Below are 20,047 nucleotides of genomic sequence, written 5' to 3' on the forward strand. Positions count from 1 at the left end.
GTTTGGTAATTTCAGTAAGGTCGGAGGGGGTAGTTTAGGAATTGTACATTTTGTAATTGTTTATTTGAAGCATGGGGGACAAAATGAAATGGAGTGGATTGTGATATAGTTGTTTAATATAAAGGGGGGACAAGACAAAATATAGTGGGGGGAATCTTGTATTATTTTAAATGAAGCATGGAGGACAAAATATAATGGGGTGGTGTAATATGTTTATTTAATGTAATGGGGATGAGTGGGAAGATAATGGGTTGGGTAGAGAAAAAGTATGGATTTGAATTAATTGAAAGGTTTATGGGATGTGTTATATATATGAAGTCTTGAACACAAGACAAGGGAGAAAAAAAGATACACAGACAGAAAAACGGGAGAGAGAACCAAATCTGAAAATAAGAGAGAAAAGGGCTGAACATTTAAGAGATAGAAAATTCCGAAAAATATTTAAGCTTTCAAATAAAAAAAACTAAAAAAAATATTCTGCTTTCTTTTGTTGTTTGAAATCAGAATTGATTGTTGTTTCATAAAAGCTGAAACTTTTGTTTTTTTTTTGGATTACTACTCCACCGGTCTGTTACTGGGTTGTTACTGTTGCTGGGCTATTGTTGTTGTGTTGTACTGATTTTACTGCTGCTGATTCTCATCTTCATTTTCTTTTGCTTCCAATATCAGGTACACAACTGACACGCTGGTTATTGTAATCCGAAATATGAAGCATGAATACGAAAAATGAAGAGTTGAAATTCTGAATTATATTTAATTATATTCTGAATTTTATTTGTATGTATAAATTATGTAGTTTGCAAAAAATCAGAATCATGTAGATATTTAATACATATAGTGGAACATTCGACGATAGCTTAACAAATGAACTATCTACATCTATTGCCTAAAAATAAATAAATGGTGTAGTAATTCCGTCGAATCAAAAATCAAACGAATAGGCCATCTAGTAGGAAGTTGGTAGAAATTTATTTAGTTAAATAATATTGGTTAATTTCAGCATGTAAATGGTTTAGGATTAAAATTAGAATTGCTATGTTTTTTTTAATTTGACAAACTGAGAACATGCCTAGTATAATGTAACTAGGTAATAACATATAAATAAATTAAGATATTTCTCCTTTATTTTGTAGAGAGAAATTTCAATAAAAAATGTAGGCATTTTAGGACTGTCCTTTTAATAATAAAATGAGATGAGCCTCGCCCAATAAAATGCACTAATTGTGGGGCCCTCAATAAATATTTAATTGAGTATTTAGAATTCGGGATGGACTGTTTAGTGAATTCCACAGTCTTATCCATAAATAATAATACGCTAATCGCTTTAGGCACGATTTAATAATAATACATTCTTAAACATGGGTGCGCATTTATGCGACCCAAATCCAAATCCTAAAACATTGAATAAAAATACGTTCCGGATCGCGGGTGCATTTTATGTGACGCAATTCAAAGACATGTTTTTAAACGATGTTCACATTCTTGTAAAAATAATAATAACAATTATGAAAGCGGTAAAAAGATAAAATTTGCACATAAGTTCATATTTGTATAAAATCAGATAATCAAACCGAATATAATAGTTGAGCGACCGTGCTAGAACCACGGAACTCGGGAATGCCTAACACCTTCTCCCGGGTTAACAGAATTCCTTATCCGGATTTCTGGTTCGCAGACTGTAATACAGGGTTATTCTTTTCCTCGATTCGGGATTAAATTGGTGACTTGGGACACCCTAAATCTCCCAAGTGGCGACTCTGAAATAAATAAACCAATCCCGTTTCGATTGTCCTTTAATTGGAAAAAACTCCCCTGCGCCCCGCGGGTGCGGAAAAAGGAGGTGTGACAACATCTACTTTGGATGTTGGACCCCTAACAACACAAATATCCGCTCTTCCATTCGTGTTCCTCTTGAAAAAATAATAGCAACTTAACCCTTGACCAGATTTGGAGAAACGACCAGTGGAACTGGTCACAAATCTCCTTTGAACTCCCCGATAATATTTAAAATGATATATCTTCCATCTCTCTCTCAACAAACCCCCTGGCCATAGACATACCCATTTGGTCGTTCAACACAAATGACACCTTCTCCACCTATTCAGTCTACACACTGTTTCATCATCACATCCAAACTGGCACTGACATGATTGGATTTGGAAGCTCCATACCCTTAAGAAGATCAAATTTTTCCTCTGACGATGTTTTAAAAATAGACTCCCCACTAAATCTTACCTTTATCAAGTTAGAGTTTCTAATGACAATATTTGCCCGGTTTGTAGGGAAGCAGAAGAAACCATAACCCATATTTTCCTCCAGTGCACAGTTGCACACACATTCTGGAACAATAGGGGAATCGACACTAATGCTCTCCCTAATAACAAATACTGATTGTTATCAATCAAAGACCTCCCAATAACCGTTACACACAACTGCATAACTTGGGAGGACGTATTCCCTTTTGCAATTTGGCACCTCTGGTTAAATAGAAACAATAACTGCTTCTACAACCTTTCTAAAACACTCAACTACCAAATGTTTAACATACGGACCATTGAATTTAAACTACTTGCTTGTAAATACAAAAGCCTCTCGCACAAAATTCCTATTCACATTAAATGGTACCCACCACCACCCCAAACTTATAAACTAAACATATATGCTTTCTTCTTGGGTAACCATAAGCCTAGAGACATTATAAGAAATACTCAAGGGGACATGATTGTAGGCTTTGTTAACAAAATCAAAGCTTATAACCCTACCCATGCAGAATTACTGGCACTTCATACAGGGCTAAAGCTAGCTAATAATAAAAACCTAGCCCCCCTGGAGATTGAAATTGATTCGACGGATATAATCCAACTACTTGAGCATAATAGCTTCCCTGCCTATACTAACACTATACTTGAATGCAGGTGCTTGTTGAAAAAATTGGGGAATCTAGTGGTCCGGCATAGCTTCCGCGAAGGCAACAAGGTGGCACACGTTTTGAGTAAATTGGGCTCCAAACAACAACTAACCTCTACTACAATTATTTTGAACTACCCTCTAGACCCAGTCATGAAGGTGATCCAAGAAGACAAGAATGCAACATCTACTACTAGACTATTATCAAGCTCTATATGTAACAAACTAGCAATGTTTGGAAACCTAAGTATTATTCCTACTATTAATAATAGTGGTGTAATGCCACTGTAACCTTTATTAATAATATTATCTGTTTCTCCAAAAATAAATGATATAAAATGTCATAAATTATGCATAAAGTATTATAACAAATACAAATACTTAGTTTGACCAACTGGACGCCCATAAATAATTTTATAAAAATAATGAACAAATATTTATTAATTATAAATGCTAGAATCAATTAAAAATACTTGTATTACAAAAATAAATATACTTGCATAAAATCACTGTACTAATAGTTTAGAAAAATACCATGAAGATTGTAAATTGATGTTTAAAACATGTCGTGGAGTAATAATGCAGGAAAAATAACCTATAAACAGTACCTTAAAAATATATAAAAATATATTAAAAAATATATCGACCCACAAGGCTAAATGGAAATCATGAGGGAAAAATTGAGTAGCAACAACATTAATTAAATTATTATAGTTTATAAAACGAGCTAAATGATATAATTGGTGGACATGACTTGGCTCGACACATGGCTAGTTTACATGGAGATACGATATTTCTTAGAATATGTATCCGCTCGGGGAGATGGAAGCAGCACGTTGGAGAAGCACTATGAGGACGGCTCAAGGGATCTATTGATGAAGCTGTAATCTGGAGTCTTGCTTGGACATCAACCGCATCTGAAGTATTCGAGATCCACTCATATTCACTATGCCTGACGCTTATTTCACCACTGGCGAGTATATCGGTAGTCATTAACCACCCAGAGCGATGTATGGGAGTTGACTTATTGATGGGAATGTTAGGCTTAAGCTATAATTGTCTCCACTTTTCTCACTTGTAATTCTGACTTCGCTCTACTCACTCGTTGTCATAAGTTATTGTATTTTACACCTGTCAAATTGGGCAATTAATATTTATTTTGCTACATTGTGGCTCATAAAAAAGTCTCAATAAGATTATTCTTTCCTTTTCTTTCCTACTTTAATCGCATTATCATCGTCGTTTATTGCTTGTTTAGTCTCACCAAGTGATTTATTCAACTAAGATCTGATTTAAACCGATTGTTAGTATCACGACCCAAAATCCAACTAGTCGTGATGGCACCTAATCTAACCTACTAGGTAAGCCAGTTAACCTCTATCCAATTCCAATGAAATTCAATAAGACAATTAAGTAAAAGAAATTATCTGAATCTTATACATTTCCCAAAAGACTAGTAATACAAATAATGAGCTTCTAAGATTAGAATTTACAAAGCTGGTATAAAATAAATACATCATCTGTTTGAAAAGTACATAAATAGATTTTTATATTCTAAGGATACCATGAACAAGAGGCATTTACAACCGGAACGCAAGTACGTCTTCAATTCCAGCTCCCGTCTATCATAGCAACATCAGCAACCAACATCTGCACGCAAGGTGTAGAAGTGTAGTATGAGTACAACTGACCCCATATACTCAATAAGTAACAAACCTAAACTTAGGTTGAAAGTAGTGACGAGCTGGAACAAAGGTCGGGTCCAACACCAATAGCCAACAATAATTCGTAACAACGGAAAGCAAGTAATAAAAGAAGTAACTCAAAGATAAAATGCTCAGTTTTTTCATAGTTTCCCCAAAAAATAGTTCTGCTTTTCAATATATCAGTGAAAACCCAAATCTTTTACTGAAATCGTCGAAAATACGAGTAAGTTTAAAAACTGTAATTTTTCCCAAAAATCCTTTTAACAATAAATAAGATGTTTCATTTTCTTTCGAGATGGAAAGTGTAAAATACCTCTCTATGCCTATATTTCAATATATGTGAGAAGTTATGAATGAGTAAAACGGTACAACATGAGGAAAAATGCATCTCTATGTCTGTATGGTATGTATGCATGTCAATGCAATGTATCTCAAAGATGAACTTTATGTACTCACACTCTCAGAGTACTCAATCACATTGTCTTACACTTTTCACTCATCATGCTCAATCACTCAGTACTGTATATGGCCAATACGGCCCAGGAAGATTCATCTCGGAATATATAATCAACTAACCATCAGTCACTCAGTACTGAGTAGGGCCAAATCCAGCCCGTGAGAAAGATCCATCCCCAGGTATATAAATACTTCGGACAAGATCCATGTCTAGGGAAGATCCATCCCTCAATATAATCAACCAAGCTCACCGGGGGTATGTGCAGACTCCGGAGGGGCTTCTTCAGCCCAAGCGCTATCATAAATTAGCATAACCGCTGCGGCGTGCAGCCTATCCCATAAGTCACTCATAATCAGGCCCTCGGCCTCACTCAGTCATCAATCTCTACGGTCTCTCGGGCTCACAATGCCATGAAACTAGCTCAAAATGATGATATGATGTGTTAATAAATGGTAACAGAGACTGAGATATGATATGCATATGAATGCGTATGAATGAGTATATAAAGCAATGAAAGCAGATAACCCAACAGCGAAAGTAACCTCAGTGGGTCCCAATAGGATAAGCATGTAGCCTAGACATAGTTTCTAGCATGGATCACAACTCAATTGCTCTAGTACGTAGAGATTTTATGGTTACAGATAAGACTAGGTAACTACACAATACCATAGAAATAACGGAGTCACAATTCACATGGTGCATGCCCATACGCCCGTCACCTAGCATGTGCGTCACATCAACACCAAACACATAACACATAATTTGGGGTTTCATATCCTTAGCACCAAGTTTAGAAGTGTTACTTATCTCGAACAATCCAAATCCAATACCCAGCAAGCTAAACGATGCTCCAAAAATACCATCCTGGGCGTACCGACCTCCGAACGGCTTCAAACTAGCCAAAAGCAACTCAAATACATCAAATAATGCCAAAGGAAACAAACCCAATCGATAAAGGTCGAATCTTTAATCAGAATCCCAAAATCAACCAAAAAGTCAAACTTGGGCCCGTGCCTTGGAACCCAACAAAACTTACCAAATCCGTCAATCCATTTAATTACGAGTCCAACCATACTACTTTCACTCAAATCTGACTCTGAATCGATGTTCGAAACTCAAAAATTCACTTTATGAAATTTCAGACAAAACCCCCAATTTCATTTTAAAATCATCAATCAAATGTCAAAAACGAAGATGGATTCATGAAATATAATAAAAATTGAGTATAGAACACTTATCCCAATCCATATGGTGAAAATCATCTCCAAAAATTATCCATATCCGAGCTCCCCAACTCAAAATATGACCAAGTGAACAAACCTTCAATATTAAGTATTTTTGCACAGCTGTTCTGCCTCGTTTTATGTTCCAAACGATCCCAAAACTTGCTTTTGATGCCTCCAATGAATTTCTTATGAAATTCCAGTCAAGTTAGGTTTTTGAATCACTCCATTTGACCTTATAATGAAGGAGATATGTTGATTTCAATATTTGAAAATAGTGCAGCTTTTTAAATACCAAGTCAGTGGCAATTTCGTAATTAATCTGAAAAATCTGACAACCCAATTCTTAGTAAAATGACCATAAAATCCTCATACGATGTCCAAGTTTGACGATTCTTTTTGCTATAGGATCTAATATTTCAATCAAAACAGAAATCAGAGCTCACTTGTTTAATATGGTACCATTTATGGTTAAAGAAACGACGTCGAAACATAAGAAAAACGAGCACAACACAACCCAAAGAAACGACGTCGAAACATGAGAAAAACGAGCACAACACAACCCAAACCTATCCGAAACTCACCTGAGCCCCTCGGAACCCCGTACGAACATACCAACAAGTCTCATAACATAACACGGATTGACTTGAGGCCTTAGATCACGCATAACAATATCGAAACGAGGAAACGCACCTCAAATCAAACTTAATGAATTTTCGAACTTTCGACTTCCAAAAACTCGTGCCGAAACATATCAAATCAACTCAGAATGAACTCAAATTTTGCACATAAGTCATAATACATCATACGGAGCTACTCGTGCCCCCAAACTACTGAGCTAATTGAAAATGCTCAAATTGACCGGTCAGGTCATTTTTTTAGATTAATTGTGAAATTGTCACTGACTTCGTATTTATAAATATGCATTGTTTTCAAATATTTAAACCAACATATCTCCTTTATTATAAGGTCAAATGGAGTAATTCAAAAGCCTAACTTGACTAAAATTTCACAAGGAATTCGTTTGAGGCATCAATAGCAAATTTCAGGATTGTTTGGCACACAAAACGAGGTAGAACAACTGCACAAAAATACTTAATATCGAAGGTTTGTTCATTTGGTCATATTTTGAGTTGGGGAGCTCAGACTTGGACAATTTTTGGAAGCGATTTTCACCATATGGATTGGGGTAAGTGTTCTATACTCAATTTTGATTATATTTCATGAATCCATCATTTGATTGTTGATTTCAAAATGAAATTTGGGGGTTTTGTCTAAAATTTCATAAAGTGAATTTTTGAGTTTTGAATATCGATTCGGAGTCGAATTTGAGTAAAACTAGTATGGTTGGACTCGTAATTAAATGGGTTATCGAATTTTGTGAGTTTTGTCGGGTTTTGAGGTGCAGGTCCGGGTTTGACTTTTTGGTCGATTTTCATATTTTGATTAAAGATTCGACCCTTATTGATTAGGTTTGTTTTCTTTGGCATTATTTGATGTATTTGAGTTGCTTTTGGCTAGTTTCGAGCCGTTCGGAGGTCGGTGCGCCCGGAATGACATTTTTGGAGCATCGTTTGGCTTGTTGGGTATTGGATTTGCCTTGTTCGAGGTAAGTAACACTTCTAAACTTGGTGCTGAGGGTATGAAACCCCGAATTACGTGTTATGTGTTTGGTGTTGAGGTGACGCACATGCTATGTGACGGGCGTATGAGCGTGCATCGTGTGAATTATGACTCCGTTATTTCTATTGTACTTGCTTTACGTTGTTATGAACTATTGTTGACTATTGGTGTTGGATCCGACCTTTGTTCCAGCTCATCACTACTTTCAACCTAAGGTTAGGTTTGTTACTTATTGAGTACATGGGACCAGCTGTACTCATATTACACTTTTGCACCTTGCGTGCAGATGTTAGTTGTTGATGTTGCTGTGATCGACAGGAGCTGGAATTGAATATAAATTTAATTATTTTATCCTGAAATTATTTTTGGATTATAGGCTAGCAGTAATTTGAAGATCTAATGAAGCCCGTTATGGAGAGGCTCATTAGGTCAAGGTTTGATACCTATAAATATGTGGTTAGATCCCCTCTCATCTCCTCAACCTTAGGCAAATATCTCATTCCTTGAACTGTCAACTGCAGGAACGCTTCTGCCTTCTGGAAGGCTTCCGCATTGATGAACAAGACGGCTTAATATAGGCATACATCTTTATCTCATTTTTACGGTGTTCTTGATCTATGCAATATTCCTAGGTTTATTACAATTAACTTACACAATAATGCAAGGAGTACGATTAGCATCCTTTAGCCCACCTATTTTTGATATGGCCTCTCCAAGTGCTAAGGGAAAATTAATACAGATTTTCCCAAATGAAGAACAAATCAAATATATTAATTAAAGTTTGGTTCTCCAAATTTTGATGGTGTAACCAAGCATTTTGAAGAAGGTAGAATCAATTTTTGTATTTTATGAAGAATTTTCTATCTAAAAAATATGTTTCGTTTGAATCTTGGAATACATATGTTCACTGGGGAATTTTAAATTAGCTATCTACACTCCGATTTATGTACTTTCACATTCCAATTAGCTCTTTAACTGTTGAATACGGGTAGCCTGTAAAATTTAGAATGAGATTATAGAGGTTCACGGAAGTCAACAACAACAATAACAATATACCCATGTAATTTCACAAAGCAGGGTCCGGAGTACACAGACTTTACTCTTATCTTTTTGTGGGGTAGGAAGCCTATTTTCAACAGACCCTCGGTACAAGCAATAGTGCAAGCACCAAAATAATTTAAAAAAAATATGGTAAGGTAGAAGTCAAAGAAGAAGCAGCACCAGCAAAGTAATATGATAACCGAAGTAGAAAAACATATCACGTAGTAATAGAAATCTAAGAATATAAAAATACGATAACACATATTAGTACTACTAGTATGGAAAGGAAGACGCCTGACTACCTACTACCTCCAACCCTAATGCTCGCTCTCAACACCCCTATCAATGGCCATGTCCTCGGTAAGCTGTAAATATGTCATGTCCAACCTAATCATCATCTCTCCCCAACGCTTCTTCGGTCTACCTCTACCTCTCTTAAGATCCACATAACCAACCTCTTACACTTCCTGACAGGGACATTTGTACCTCTCCTCTTCACATGTCCAAACTATCTCAGCAGCGCTTCCTACATCTTATTCACCAAGGAGACCACCCACACCCTCTGCAATGATCCGACCGGTCGTTTTGAGAGTATTAGCCCTGATCTCCTAATTATTGCTCCCTCTATGTCATTCTGTGGTTACATGACTTGCAGGGAGGTTTGGTTTCTGGTTTCGGAGTAAAATGAGACACATAGTCCCTAAAATGGAAGTTTAAGTCGTAGGAATTCACTGTAGTTTGATTTGAAGACAACTCCGAAATGGAGTTTTGATGGTTCCAATAGCTTCGTGGGATGATTTTGGTCTTAGGAGTGTGTCTGGATATTGATTTGGAGGTCCGTAGGTCATTTTGGCGTTAATTGGCGAAAGTTGGAAAGTTGGATGATTTTTGGAAAGTTTGACCGGAAGTGGACTTTTTGATATCGAGGTCTAATTCTGATTTCTGGAAGTTGAAGTAGGTCAGTAATGTCCAATGTGACTTGTGTTTAAAATTTGAGGTCAATCAGACGTGATTTGATAGGTTTCGACATCGAATTTAGAAGTTAGAAGTTCTAAAGTTCATTAGGCTTGAATCGAAGCGCAATTTATGTTTTTAGCATTGTTTGATGTGATTTAAAGACTCGATTAAGTTTGTGTGATTTTTTAGGACTTGTAGAGTGTATGGTTGAGGTCCCAAGGGCCTCCGGGTGGTTTCAGATGGCTAACGGATCAAGTTTGGAACTTAAAGAATGGCTGAAGTACATCAGTTCTGGTGCAATCGCACCTGCGCAAGTTTGACCACAGGTGCGAGCTTGTAGAAGAGAGAGGGTGAATGCAGATGCGGAAATGAGCAGTCCAGGCAGGACTCGCAGGTGCGGAATAGTTTCTGCATAAGCGGCTTCACTTTTGCGGTAGGTTGATGCGCAGAAGTGACTGGGTCGTAGGCGCGCATGCACAAGTGCAACTCTTTGCTGGCAGAAGCGGACCCAGGGGACTTAAGTGATGTCCGAACTTGCGATGGAAATTCCGTAGGTGTGGAGCCACATATGCGATTGTGGGTTCACATATGTGAAATCGCTGGCAGAAAAGGCCTAAGTGCGAGGGTTTAATTTCACTATCCATTTTTCGACCTAGAGAGCTCGGATTGAGGCGAAAATTTGAGAGATTTTCAAAGAAAACATTTGTGTAAGAATTCTTGACTCGTTTTTTATTAATTCCCACTAATCTATCATTAATTTCTTCATTTAATTAAGGATTTGGGTTGAGAAATTATGGAAAAAGGTGGAAAATCCTCAGGCCAAATTTTAAGGTTTTGATCGAGGTTCTGGTATCGGATTTGTGTAATTTTGGTATGGGTGGACTCGTGTTGAACGGATGTCCGGATTTTGTGACTTTTACCTGATTCCGAGATATGGGCCCAGGTCGACTTTTGGAGCGATTTTTTAATTCTTTGCTAAAGTCGTAGTTTCACTATTTAAATTAGTTTTCTATAGTTATATTTATAGCATGTAATTATTTTTGACTAGATTTGGGTCATTTGGAGTCAGAGAATCGAGGAAAAGACCTTCTTATTGATTGATTAAGCGAGGTTCGAGGTAAGTGACTTGTCTAACCCTGTGTAAGAGGAATTTTTCCTTAGGATTTTGGTATTGTTGTGGTAGTTTGGGATATGTGAGGGCCGTGTACGCGAGGTGATGAGTGCGTACCCGGGCTAAATGCCAAAATTCCAGTTTTGTCGAAGTAGCTCCCTTTTATGCCTTAACTGAGTTACTTTAGCATGTGCAGTCATCATGTTTAGCCTAATCTCACATGTCTACTTGTCTTATCTCTTATTTGCAATTTGTACTACATGTTTAGTTGAATTACTTGCTTTCTGGATTCCATATTCCTTGTCTAACTGTGAGCTTCTTTACTTGAAATTTTTATCCTTGAAATATCATTGTTTTAGTTGTTATGTTTTGGTTTCCGTGATTATTGTGGAGATGACAACTTGTTATTGCATGAGGTTTCTGCCGAATGATTGTTATTGTTTGCACGAGGTTTCTACCGTGCGGTTGTTATTGTTTGCACGTGGTTTCTGTTGTGTCGTTGTGCTTATTGATACGCATCCGGTGGTATAAGATCTGGGTATTGAAACGCATGCGGTAAGATAAGGTGGTCTTGATATACGTGGATAATAGGGGAACTACTAGAAGTCATGCAGTATGATAAGGTTGGCTAAAATGCGGGATGTTATTTCGGTAAAAAAAAAATTAAAACAAACTATAATGCTTTCGCGGTGATATAAGGAAAGATTGTGAGATATTTACTTTTGGGACTACGAGGCGGTACCTCGGGAGCACCCCTGTTGATTTCCTTTATTTGTTGTGTTGATTTTGTTGTCTTTCCTTAACTTGCAAGACCTATGTTTCCTTTCATGATGTATTTGTCTTTTTCTTGATTTCGTGTTATTATCTTCCATGAATTTCCATTACTTTGTTTTTCTGTCATTTCATTATATTATTATAATTTCAGTAGGGGCCTGACCTAACCTCGTTACTATTCTGCTGAGGTTAGGTTTGGCACTTATTAGTACTGTTGTGATATACTCATACAACACTTCGGGTGTACTAACACAAATTTAAAATTCTAAAAGAAACATTCCATTTGATATATACCAAACAAATGAATTAGTTTAATAAAAGTAAATCTAATTAACTAACTTAAAAAGCTCAGCAGAAAATTCAAAGCTAAAAAATAAAAATAAATTAGTGGAGCGGGGTGGTTGGATGCGGTGCAGTTGTGCAGCGGGTGGATGCGGCGCGGGGTGGGTGGAAATTTTGTGGGTTAAAACAGAACCCCTGTAAAGCCGATCTACCGTGAGAGATCGGCCTGGCATATAAATGAGGAAAATCTCTCTCTCTCTCTCTCTCTCTATATATATATATATATATATATATATATATATATATATATATAGAAAAGTGATATGGCATCTCTCTTGGGCCAAGAAACCTATTTATCTTTTTTTGAGTTTTTCATCATTTTGTTCATTTATCTTATATTAAAAATTCTATCTTAATAACTCATACCTCTTTACTTTCATAACCTACACTTTTAATAATCTCAATAACTCTCATGCCTTTCATATTCATAACCCCAAATGATTAATGTATAAGTTTATAATAATTTATTATAGTATTTCTTCATATGTACCTATACAAGGACTTCTATATTTTGAACAAAGATATTGAGGGGCATACTAACGTAAAGTATGTAATAAGTCTTTTACCTCCTTTTTTTTTTTGCTTTTTTTTAGGAACTTCCTTCTTTATTTTCTTTCTCATAAATTTTACTTTTAATCTATGTGAGATTTTCCAAACTATGCATCGTCCAAAAGTAACATCTTGCTCTATTTTATATTATAGGTTGAGTATTAGATATACTTAACATTAAGTTGAGGAACCTTTATATATTTTCTACAGATCATGACGGTTGATGCTGGACAGCTTAAAGCAAATTATAGAGTATTTGAGTCAGAGAGAAAAAGATTTGATTGATCTATACAAGAAGTGTGAAGTAAAGAGTTGGAGCACAAAGACAAATCTAAGTGTTCTCTTTCCTTTTTTGTGCTTTGATTTCTAGGTTACCACCTAATTAGAATTCTTTCTACATGCTCTTTTGCTCCATAATTTACTTTGTGCTCAAGCTTATTCATATCATCTCAGAGATATTTTAAATAAGGTCATAGTTGCAAGTAGAGTTTAACTGATAATATTTCTTAATCAAGTTATTTGTTCTTGACATTGCCAATCATATAAAATATTTTATGGAGATTACCCTCAAATTTTAGGATCAGTTAAAAAATTACAGTTCCTGTATGATGTCGTTACAATTGTAAGTGGGAAGGATACATATATCTTTTTATCTAATTATGTGACCATCGACACACTATTTAGCCGTTTGTTTATTGCATCAGAATTCCATAATTATTTTGCTATAGCAATATATTTGCTGAGACTCGGACAAAGTCCTTCTACTCTCATCAAATTTGGTCTTTTTTCGCTAAAAAGTAATTTATTTTTTATTAATATATAATTTGAAATAGGTGTACTGAAATTTCATACTGGCCAAGATTGTTTAACTATTTATACGTAGTCTGCTCATACAAATATTAAATGGACAGGATCATTTGATTTCCAATATAAAAATGTGTAACTTACAACTTATAGTCTTTTGGGTAATTCAAGAAAACAATAAAGAGAGAGACAGAGTTTCATGTGTAAATGTATCATAATTATTTCACATATCTTCTTCTTTTAAAAATATTGAGAAACTTTCGCAAATTTTAGAAAATTAAACTCATATATGTATATAATAAATTTACGCGAAACAAGGACAAATTTACTAGTTACGAATAGATTTCACTGGTTGTGTGGGTCTTTTCATGTTCCTTTTCTCCCTGAGAAGATCAAAATAGGACAGGGGCTATATATGGGTCCATTTGCAGAGGTGCTGATTTTAATCTTATATTTTGTTAATCATGATATTTGGTGTGTTAAAGAAGAGAAACTGATGACTTTGGACAGAATGCAAAAGCCAGGTATTAATATATAACAGTTGAATGCAAAATATGTGTACTTGTACTTCAACTGTGTGCCGTCAAGAACCTACTTTCAAGAGATAATGAATTGGTATAGAAAGCAAAAGCATTAGACAGCTGGAATGGATAAAAATTTTGTACAGATAGATAGGAGGAAGTAGATAGATGAACTGATCGATAAGCCCTTTGTATAGGACTAAACAATTAATGTTAGAATAGGAAATCTCTGTAATGGGTTGTTTTAATTGGTGATTAATAAGATTTTTTCTTTTCACCGAAAAAAAAAAATCTACAAGAAAAGCTAAGTAGAACATATCTATCCTTTCCAACAATAAAAGCACAATCTCTATGTTCCTTGTCCCTCGCAGCTTGTTTACTTAAATTAATCATCAAATTAAACCACCTAAACAACACATTATAGACCATCATTCTTCTTTTCTTTCATCAGAATCTTTATCCGGATTGGTCTTTTTGGCTGCTAATTAATTTAATATTTTCAGTTACAATGACTGTTTGAAAGTGCCAGCAGTGAGAGATGTATGTATCTAGACAAATTTGCAGATTTTTACAATACTAACAACACATTCCCAAGTTGATGAGTTAAAAGTCAGAAACGTATATTTTTGGTTAATCATTGGATAGCCCAAACTTAATGGTCTGTTTAATCCGGGTTCGTGCCAGAAATGCTCATTAAGAGGACTTGTATATGTGTTAAGAAATATGTACAAAAATTAAATTAAACATATTAATTGCGTACTAGCACTTGAACTTGTTGTTCTAGAATCCAAAATCATAAAGTTAAATGGTAGATCCGCCTTTGCTTACTGATCAAGCGGTTTTTATTTTCTTAGAGAATTTCTGAGTGAAAGGAAGAAGAGCCAGAAACCTCAAATCATGGATGCGAATCAAGTGATAATTAACGAATCTAAAAGTGGGATAAGATATTCTAAGCAGTAAGCAGATGTAACTATCAAAGAATCGGGAAGAAAATCAATTAACACAAGTCATTTTCCACTGGCTTTTAGTCTCTTGTCCCTACCTTAAATTGCCGGAAAACCCCACGCAAGAATATCTTATCCAGACAAACTTTGTGGAAGCCAATCAAAACACAGAAATAATAACCTACTACTATCTCATATCTTATTCTGATTTCTAAAGATCTACAGTGACAGCATTTTGGAGACTTGGAGAAAAAGCACCAACACATAGTTCCAGGAGTTGGATTAGTTACCCTTTATTTGTCATCTTATTCCTTTTCCATTTAATATAAAAATGCCTTTTGACCTAAATGGGCCATTTGTTTCAAGGGATTAGGCGGGTTATTTTGATCCTTAATTTTAAGATTAATTTTATCTCGTGTTTGGTAGGAGGTTTTAGGTAAATCCATTATTATTTTAATGCTAATATCTTACCTCATATAGAAGGTGGGATTGATTATCAAAATAATAATCCTGATTATAATTTCAAAATTATAATCCTGGAATATCCTGATTTTAATACAATTGACTTGTGTTTCTAGTTAAAACGTTATAACCTGTTCAGCTCAAAAACCAATTTACTATTTGGCCAAATTAAATAAGTGTTGGCATTTGGCAAACAAGAGCTATGAAGTTTTGGACCGTGTGTTGGTAAACATTAGCTCCACCAAATAATTAAGCTGCCGATTTAGATAAAAATAGTAAATTTGAGGGGTTTAAGGTTAGAGATCCAAGGTTATGCGTTGTTTGTATGATTAAAGAGGAAATGATGGTTACTCATGGCTAGATAATAAAGCAAAATATGATGGCCATTACTTTTTCAATCACAAGAAAAAGACAACACCACATCACCAGCAAATAGAAAAATCTTTCCAGCAATTTTCATGAAAAAAGTCTTAAGGATTACACGAAAGCAATTTGTCAATTAAAGTGCTCTACTACTATGATGCATGCAGACACAAGTATGCATAGAAAACGATATAACCAAAAATTATACCCATGATTTTGTTACGTCACTCTGAAGCATTAGCATTTCTTTTTTTCAAAATTGGACCTACCTCAAATAGATGAAGCTGAAATTGTTTGCGATTTGAGCGTAGAGAACTGTGTATAAAGGTTATAAGATAAGTATTCCTATCTTCAACTTTTTAGCTTGTGATATAACCTCATTTTAAGACTCAAATTACCTTCCTAATCTATCTGCCTTACCTATATTTACTAAAAAGGTGTCGGTCTATAATATAATGTACATACATACTGCTTTTAGAGGAAAGAAATTATTTACACACACACATATATATATACAAAAAAGTTTTTGGCGAAACGGTGTCGGATGACACATATTAGGGGCGAAATTAAAAAATAGCCAGATTTACAAGTGGTAATTGAAAATAGTCACAATTTCAAAAGTAATCGAAAATTAGTCACTTTTCATGTAAAGATAAATATGAACGAAAACACTAATTCCAAAAGGTATTCCAGCATAATATACTGGAGTTCCAGTATAATATACCAGACTTCCAACATAATATACTTCCAGCATAATATACTGAAGTACCAGCATAACATATTGGTCCAGCATAATATGCTGGAAGTTCATATACAAGTGCTCCAATCTCCAGTATATTATGCTGGAACTTTCTGTATGTTGGAGTTCTAGCATAATATGCTGGAAGTTCATACACAGGTGCACCAACCTCTAGCATAATATATATGCTGGAAGTTAATACACAGGTATACTAATCTCCAGTATATTATGCTGGAACTTTCCGTATTGCAGCACAATAATGGCTATTTTTCAATGATTTTGCAACCGCTGGCTATTTTTCAATTATCAATCCGAAAATTGGCTACCCCTTACTATTTCCATATGAGGGGATGACTCTGCCCCTGCATGGGGGCCTACACTAAGGGTAGGTAAAACAAGTGCAATGGCTTGAAAGTAACTTTACAAAGATTAATTATGTTTATCAGTATATTAGTCAATGATAAGCTAAAGAGAGAGAACCTCTTGATTAACTGGGAATGCAATCAATCACTCAAACCAATTGCTAAAGAATAGGACTCAAGATTAAATAAGCCTAAAAATGTTACTATGTTTCTAGAGTACTATACCGTAGAGTCTGTAGTAAAAACAATTAGTGCTTCACCTTGTATATTTCGAGTTCGAATCAAATCCTTTACATGTTATGGACAAAAAAGTTGTCAAGAAAACATCCCATAAGCATATAAACTTTTTTCGTTCCCCCAAATTAGGAAAAGAGTTTCCAAAATTAATCAGGGGAGATAAACTAATCAGAAAAGGATTGGTTTTTAACAGGGAACGGAATGCAGCACATCATTCTTTGGATCAAATCATCATCACCTACGACTACGAGCCAATATATATGGACTATGAAAGTTCTATTCTCTGATACCATATTATATATATATATATCTCATCAACCTCTTCCCCGCATGTAAGTTTATAGAAGTCAGTATGTATCAGATATTGTGAAAAGGGCGAGATCATGAGCATATATATGTCTTGCAAATTACAAGTCATTACCTTTTTACTTTGTCTAACATTACTCCTCAGGGATTGCATAGTGTGATATGGTAATCTCATCTTCAAGCCTGGATACATGCTTACACTTGTTTTCTTTTCTTAGCTGTAGATACTCTTTGTACAAGAAGGGTCTGTATTTTGGTTTTTCTGCAATCTCCTTTGTAAAATGGGGAAGTGGTTCAATCCACTTGTCTCCTGACAAACTGTAGAAGAATGCAAATGAATTCCTTGATCTTCCATTAGGTCTCAGCACCCTATGGCTTGGGCTTTTGAATTTGTCATTCGAAAGGACCTGTAAAATATGAGGTAACAACTCTACCAACTAGCTAATAATCAATTCTCTAACTCTGTTGACTGCAATTTGAGAGATTTACCTGAAGAGCATCGCCAATATTGACAACAAGGGCACCTGGTTGTGGGACTATTAGGATCCATTCGCCATCCTTTTGAACCTCGAGGCCTTCAACTTCATCTTGTAGCACAATTGTGAAGCAACTGACATCTTTATGTGAATTTGCCCCTATCCTTTCTGTTTCTGTTGCTGGCAAGTAAAATAAAGCAATAAGAAAATCCCAGTTTCTGTCATCGTTGAATTCTTTAAGAACAGATGGAGGAAGCCCCAGGCACTCGCTCAGGATGCTCTCAACAACCATCCCTATCTTCAAGAATTGGGAGAATAACTCTTCCATAACTTCTCTGAAATGTGAAAGGAATTCATTATCGTAATAGCTAAAGTTTTCCACTAGCAAATCTTGTCCAAGAAAGGCAACAGCAAAATTTATTTCCCCAGCAGCCCCTTGTGCAGGGCAATTAAAAGGGCTAACTGGCATCAACTGGATATGTGTTTACTAAGATCAAATGTATTGTCTTCTATCTGGGAAAAGAAGCTTTAATTATGTAGGATAAATGACATGAAATTTTATAGCCAAACTATCTGATTAGAGATGCTTAAATAATATTAAAAATCTATCCAATTTGACATAGCTCTCAATTCTTGAACATGGAGCTGAGATTGATCGCATGCATTACTATCACAGTCTAGATCAAACTAGTAGAAAGCGTAAAGAATATCATTGACTAAACATCAAGAAGAGAATCCTGGAGTTGGAGTTGGCCTTTTATAAACAGGTTAAACAAGAAAAGGTTTTAGGTTCTTGGATCAATAAGGGAATCATTTGAGACATATGGTATTTTCTTATTGTCATCATTAAATTTGAACAAAACCAAGAAAAGGTTCTTGGATCTTCTCAGTTGAAAGAGTTTTCTCTTTGAGTCTACCAAATAGAAGGCACTCGTTTCAATTCCAACCTCCACCCCCCCCCCAAAACCCCCCTCTTCAATAAAGTTCTGTTCTAGGAAAAATGATGCATGCCAAGTCAAATAGCTGAGACATAATAAGGATATTGGGAAAGAGTAACTTTCCATCAAAGATTGGACCTTGAGTTCTTAAGTCAATGAGTGCACAATGAGTATCATCTTATTATATGTATACATTTTTAAACTCGTTGTTTATAAGCAAACAATCCAGGAAAAGTTTCTTAACCAAAAGTGAAAAATATGAACATACCGAAATTGTGGGGGATTGGGAGGGAAGATGTTAAAATGAGAACCAGGTGGAAGCATGATGAGGAATTCATTGAACTCATAAGACGGATTAGGCTTCTTGTTATAGCCTGCAGGAACTGGTGCATTAGGCAGGGGACAGTATTTGAGTTTAGCTTCACTTGGAGACTCAAAGAAAGCTTTTGCCAGCTGCAGAGCTCCACTGGTCAGATCAAAGGGTACCCCATGGTTCACAATTTGAAAGAAGCCATACTCAGTACAGGCTTTAGTAATGGACTCTACAATTTTTCTCCTTTCATCTTCATATCCTTCTCTGAAGAATGGTGTCAAGTCGACAGTGGGTATATTTTTCATAGCCATTCTCAGAGTCAACTTGGTTTGGTTACATCACTACTGCTTTCACTTGTAGGATTTTGGAATCTCGATACACTGTCTTTTGGGTAATTTTTTTACCTATGTTTCCAAATAAATTAAATTATTGATAAGAGAAGCATAGAAAATTATTACTAAATTTTAGATCTTTGTTTTCTATTTTGTTCTTATGCATGCCATTGGATATTAGTTAATCCGATTAATTACTTCAGCCGAGCCGACACTACTCCAATTTGTTCATTGTCAGGACTCACAGTACCTTACCAAAATATTCCCACATTATTAAAGTCTCATCAGCACATGTGACTAGTACAAACGTGAAAATATCACAGTAAAAACTATTAATGTGCTGTATGACTAAAATCTTAGAGAGATCAACGATAATAGTAATGAGAAAATAGGTATTACTTACATTTGTTGACTTGATCAAATACTAGATGCGGATAAATTATTGCCATGTCTCCGATCTTACTATGTTGATATTAAGTGCCAAAGATCACTTCAAAATAATATGCAGATACCCTAATATTAAAATTAAAACATATTTCAAGGTACTATAACAGTGTTAG

The 20,047-nt window shown here is 35.4% G+C and overlaps 1 protein-coding gene across 1 annotated transcript; it reads right to left on the reverse strand.

The window, feature by feature from the left end:
- Positions 1–17,383: 17,383 nt before the first annotated feature.
- Positions 17,384–19,591, reverse strand: LOC104212613 (jasmonate-induced oxygenase 2-like). The gene is made up of 3 exons (XM_009761927.2): positions 19,111–19,591; positions 17,918–18,239; positions 17,384–17,835 (listed from the first exon to the last, which is right to left on the reverse strand). Exons 1-3 carry the CDS (start codon positions 19,464–19,466, stop codon positions 17,563–17,565), a joined length of 951 nt encoding a protein of 316 aa, XP_009760229.1. The 5' UTR covers positions 19,467–19,591; the 3' UTR covers positions 17,384–17,562.
- Positions 19,592–20,047: the final 456 nt, after the last annotated feature.

The sequence above is a fragment of the Nicotiana sylvestris genome, chromosome 6 (assembly GCF_000393655.2).
Source record: "Nicotiana sylvestris chromosome 6, ASM39365v2, whole genome shotgun sequence".
Classification (NCBI taxonomy): Eukaryota; Viridiplantae; Streptophyta; class Magnoliopsida; order Solanales; family Solanaceae; genus Nicotiana; species Nicotiana sylvestris.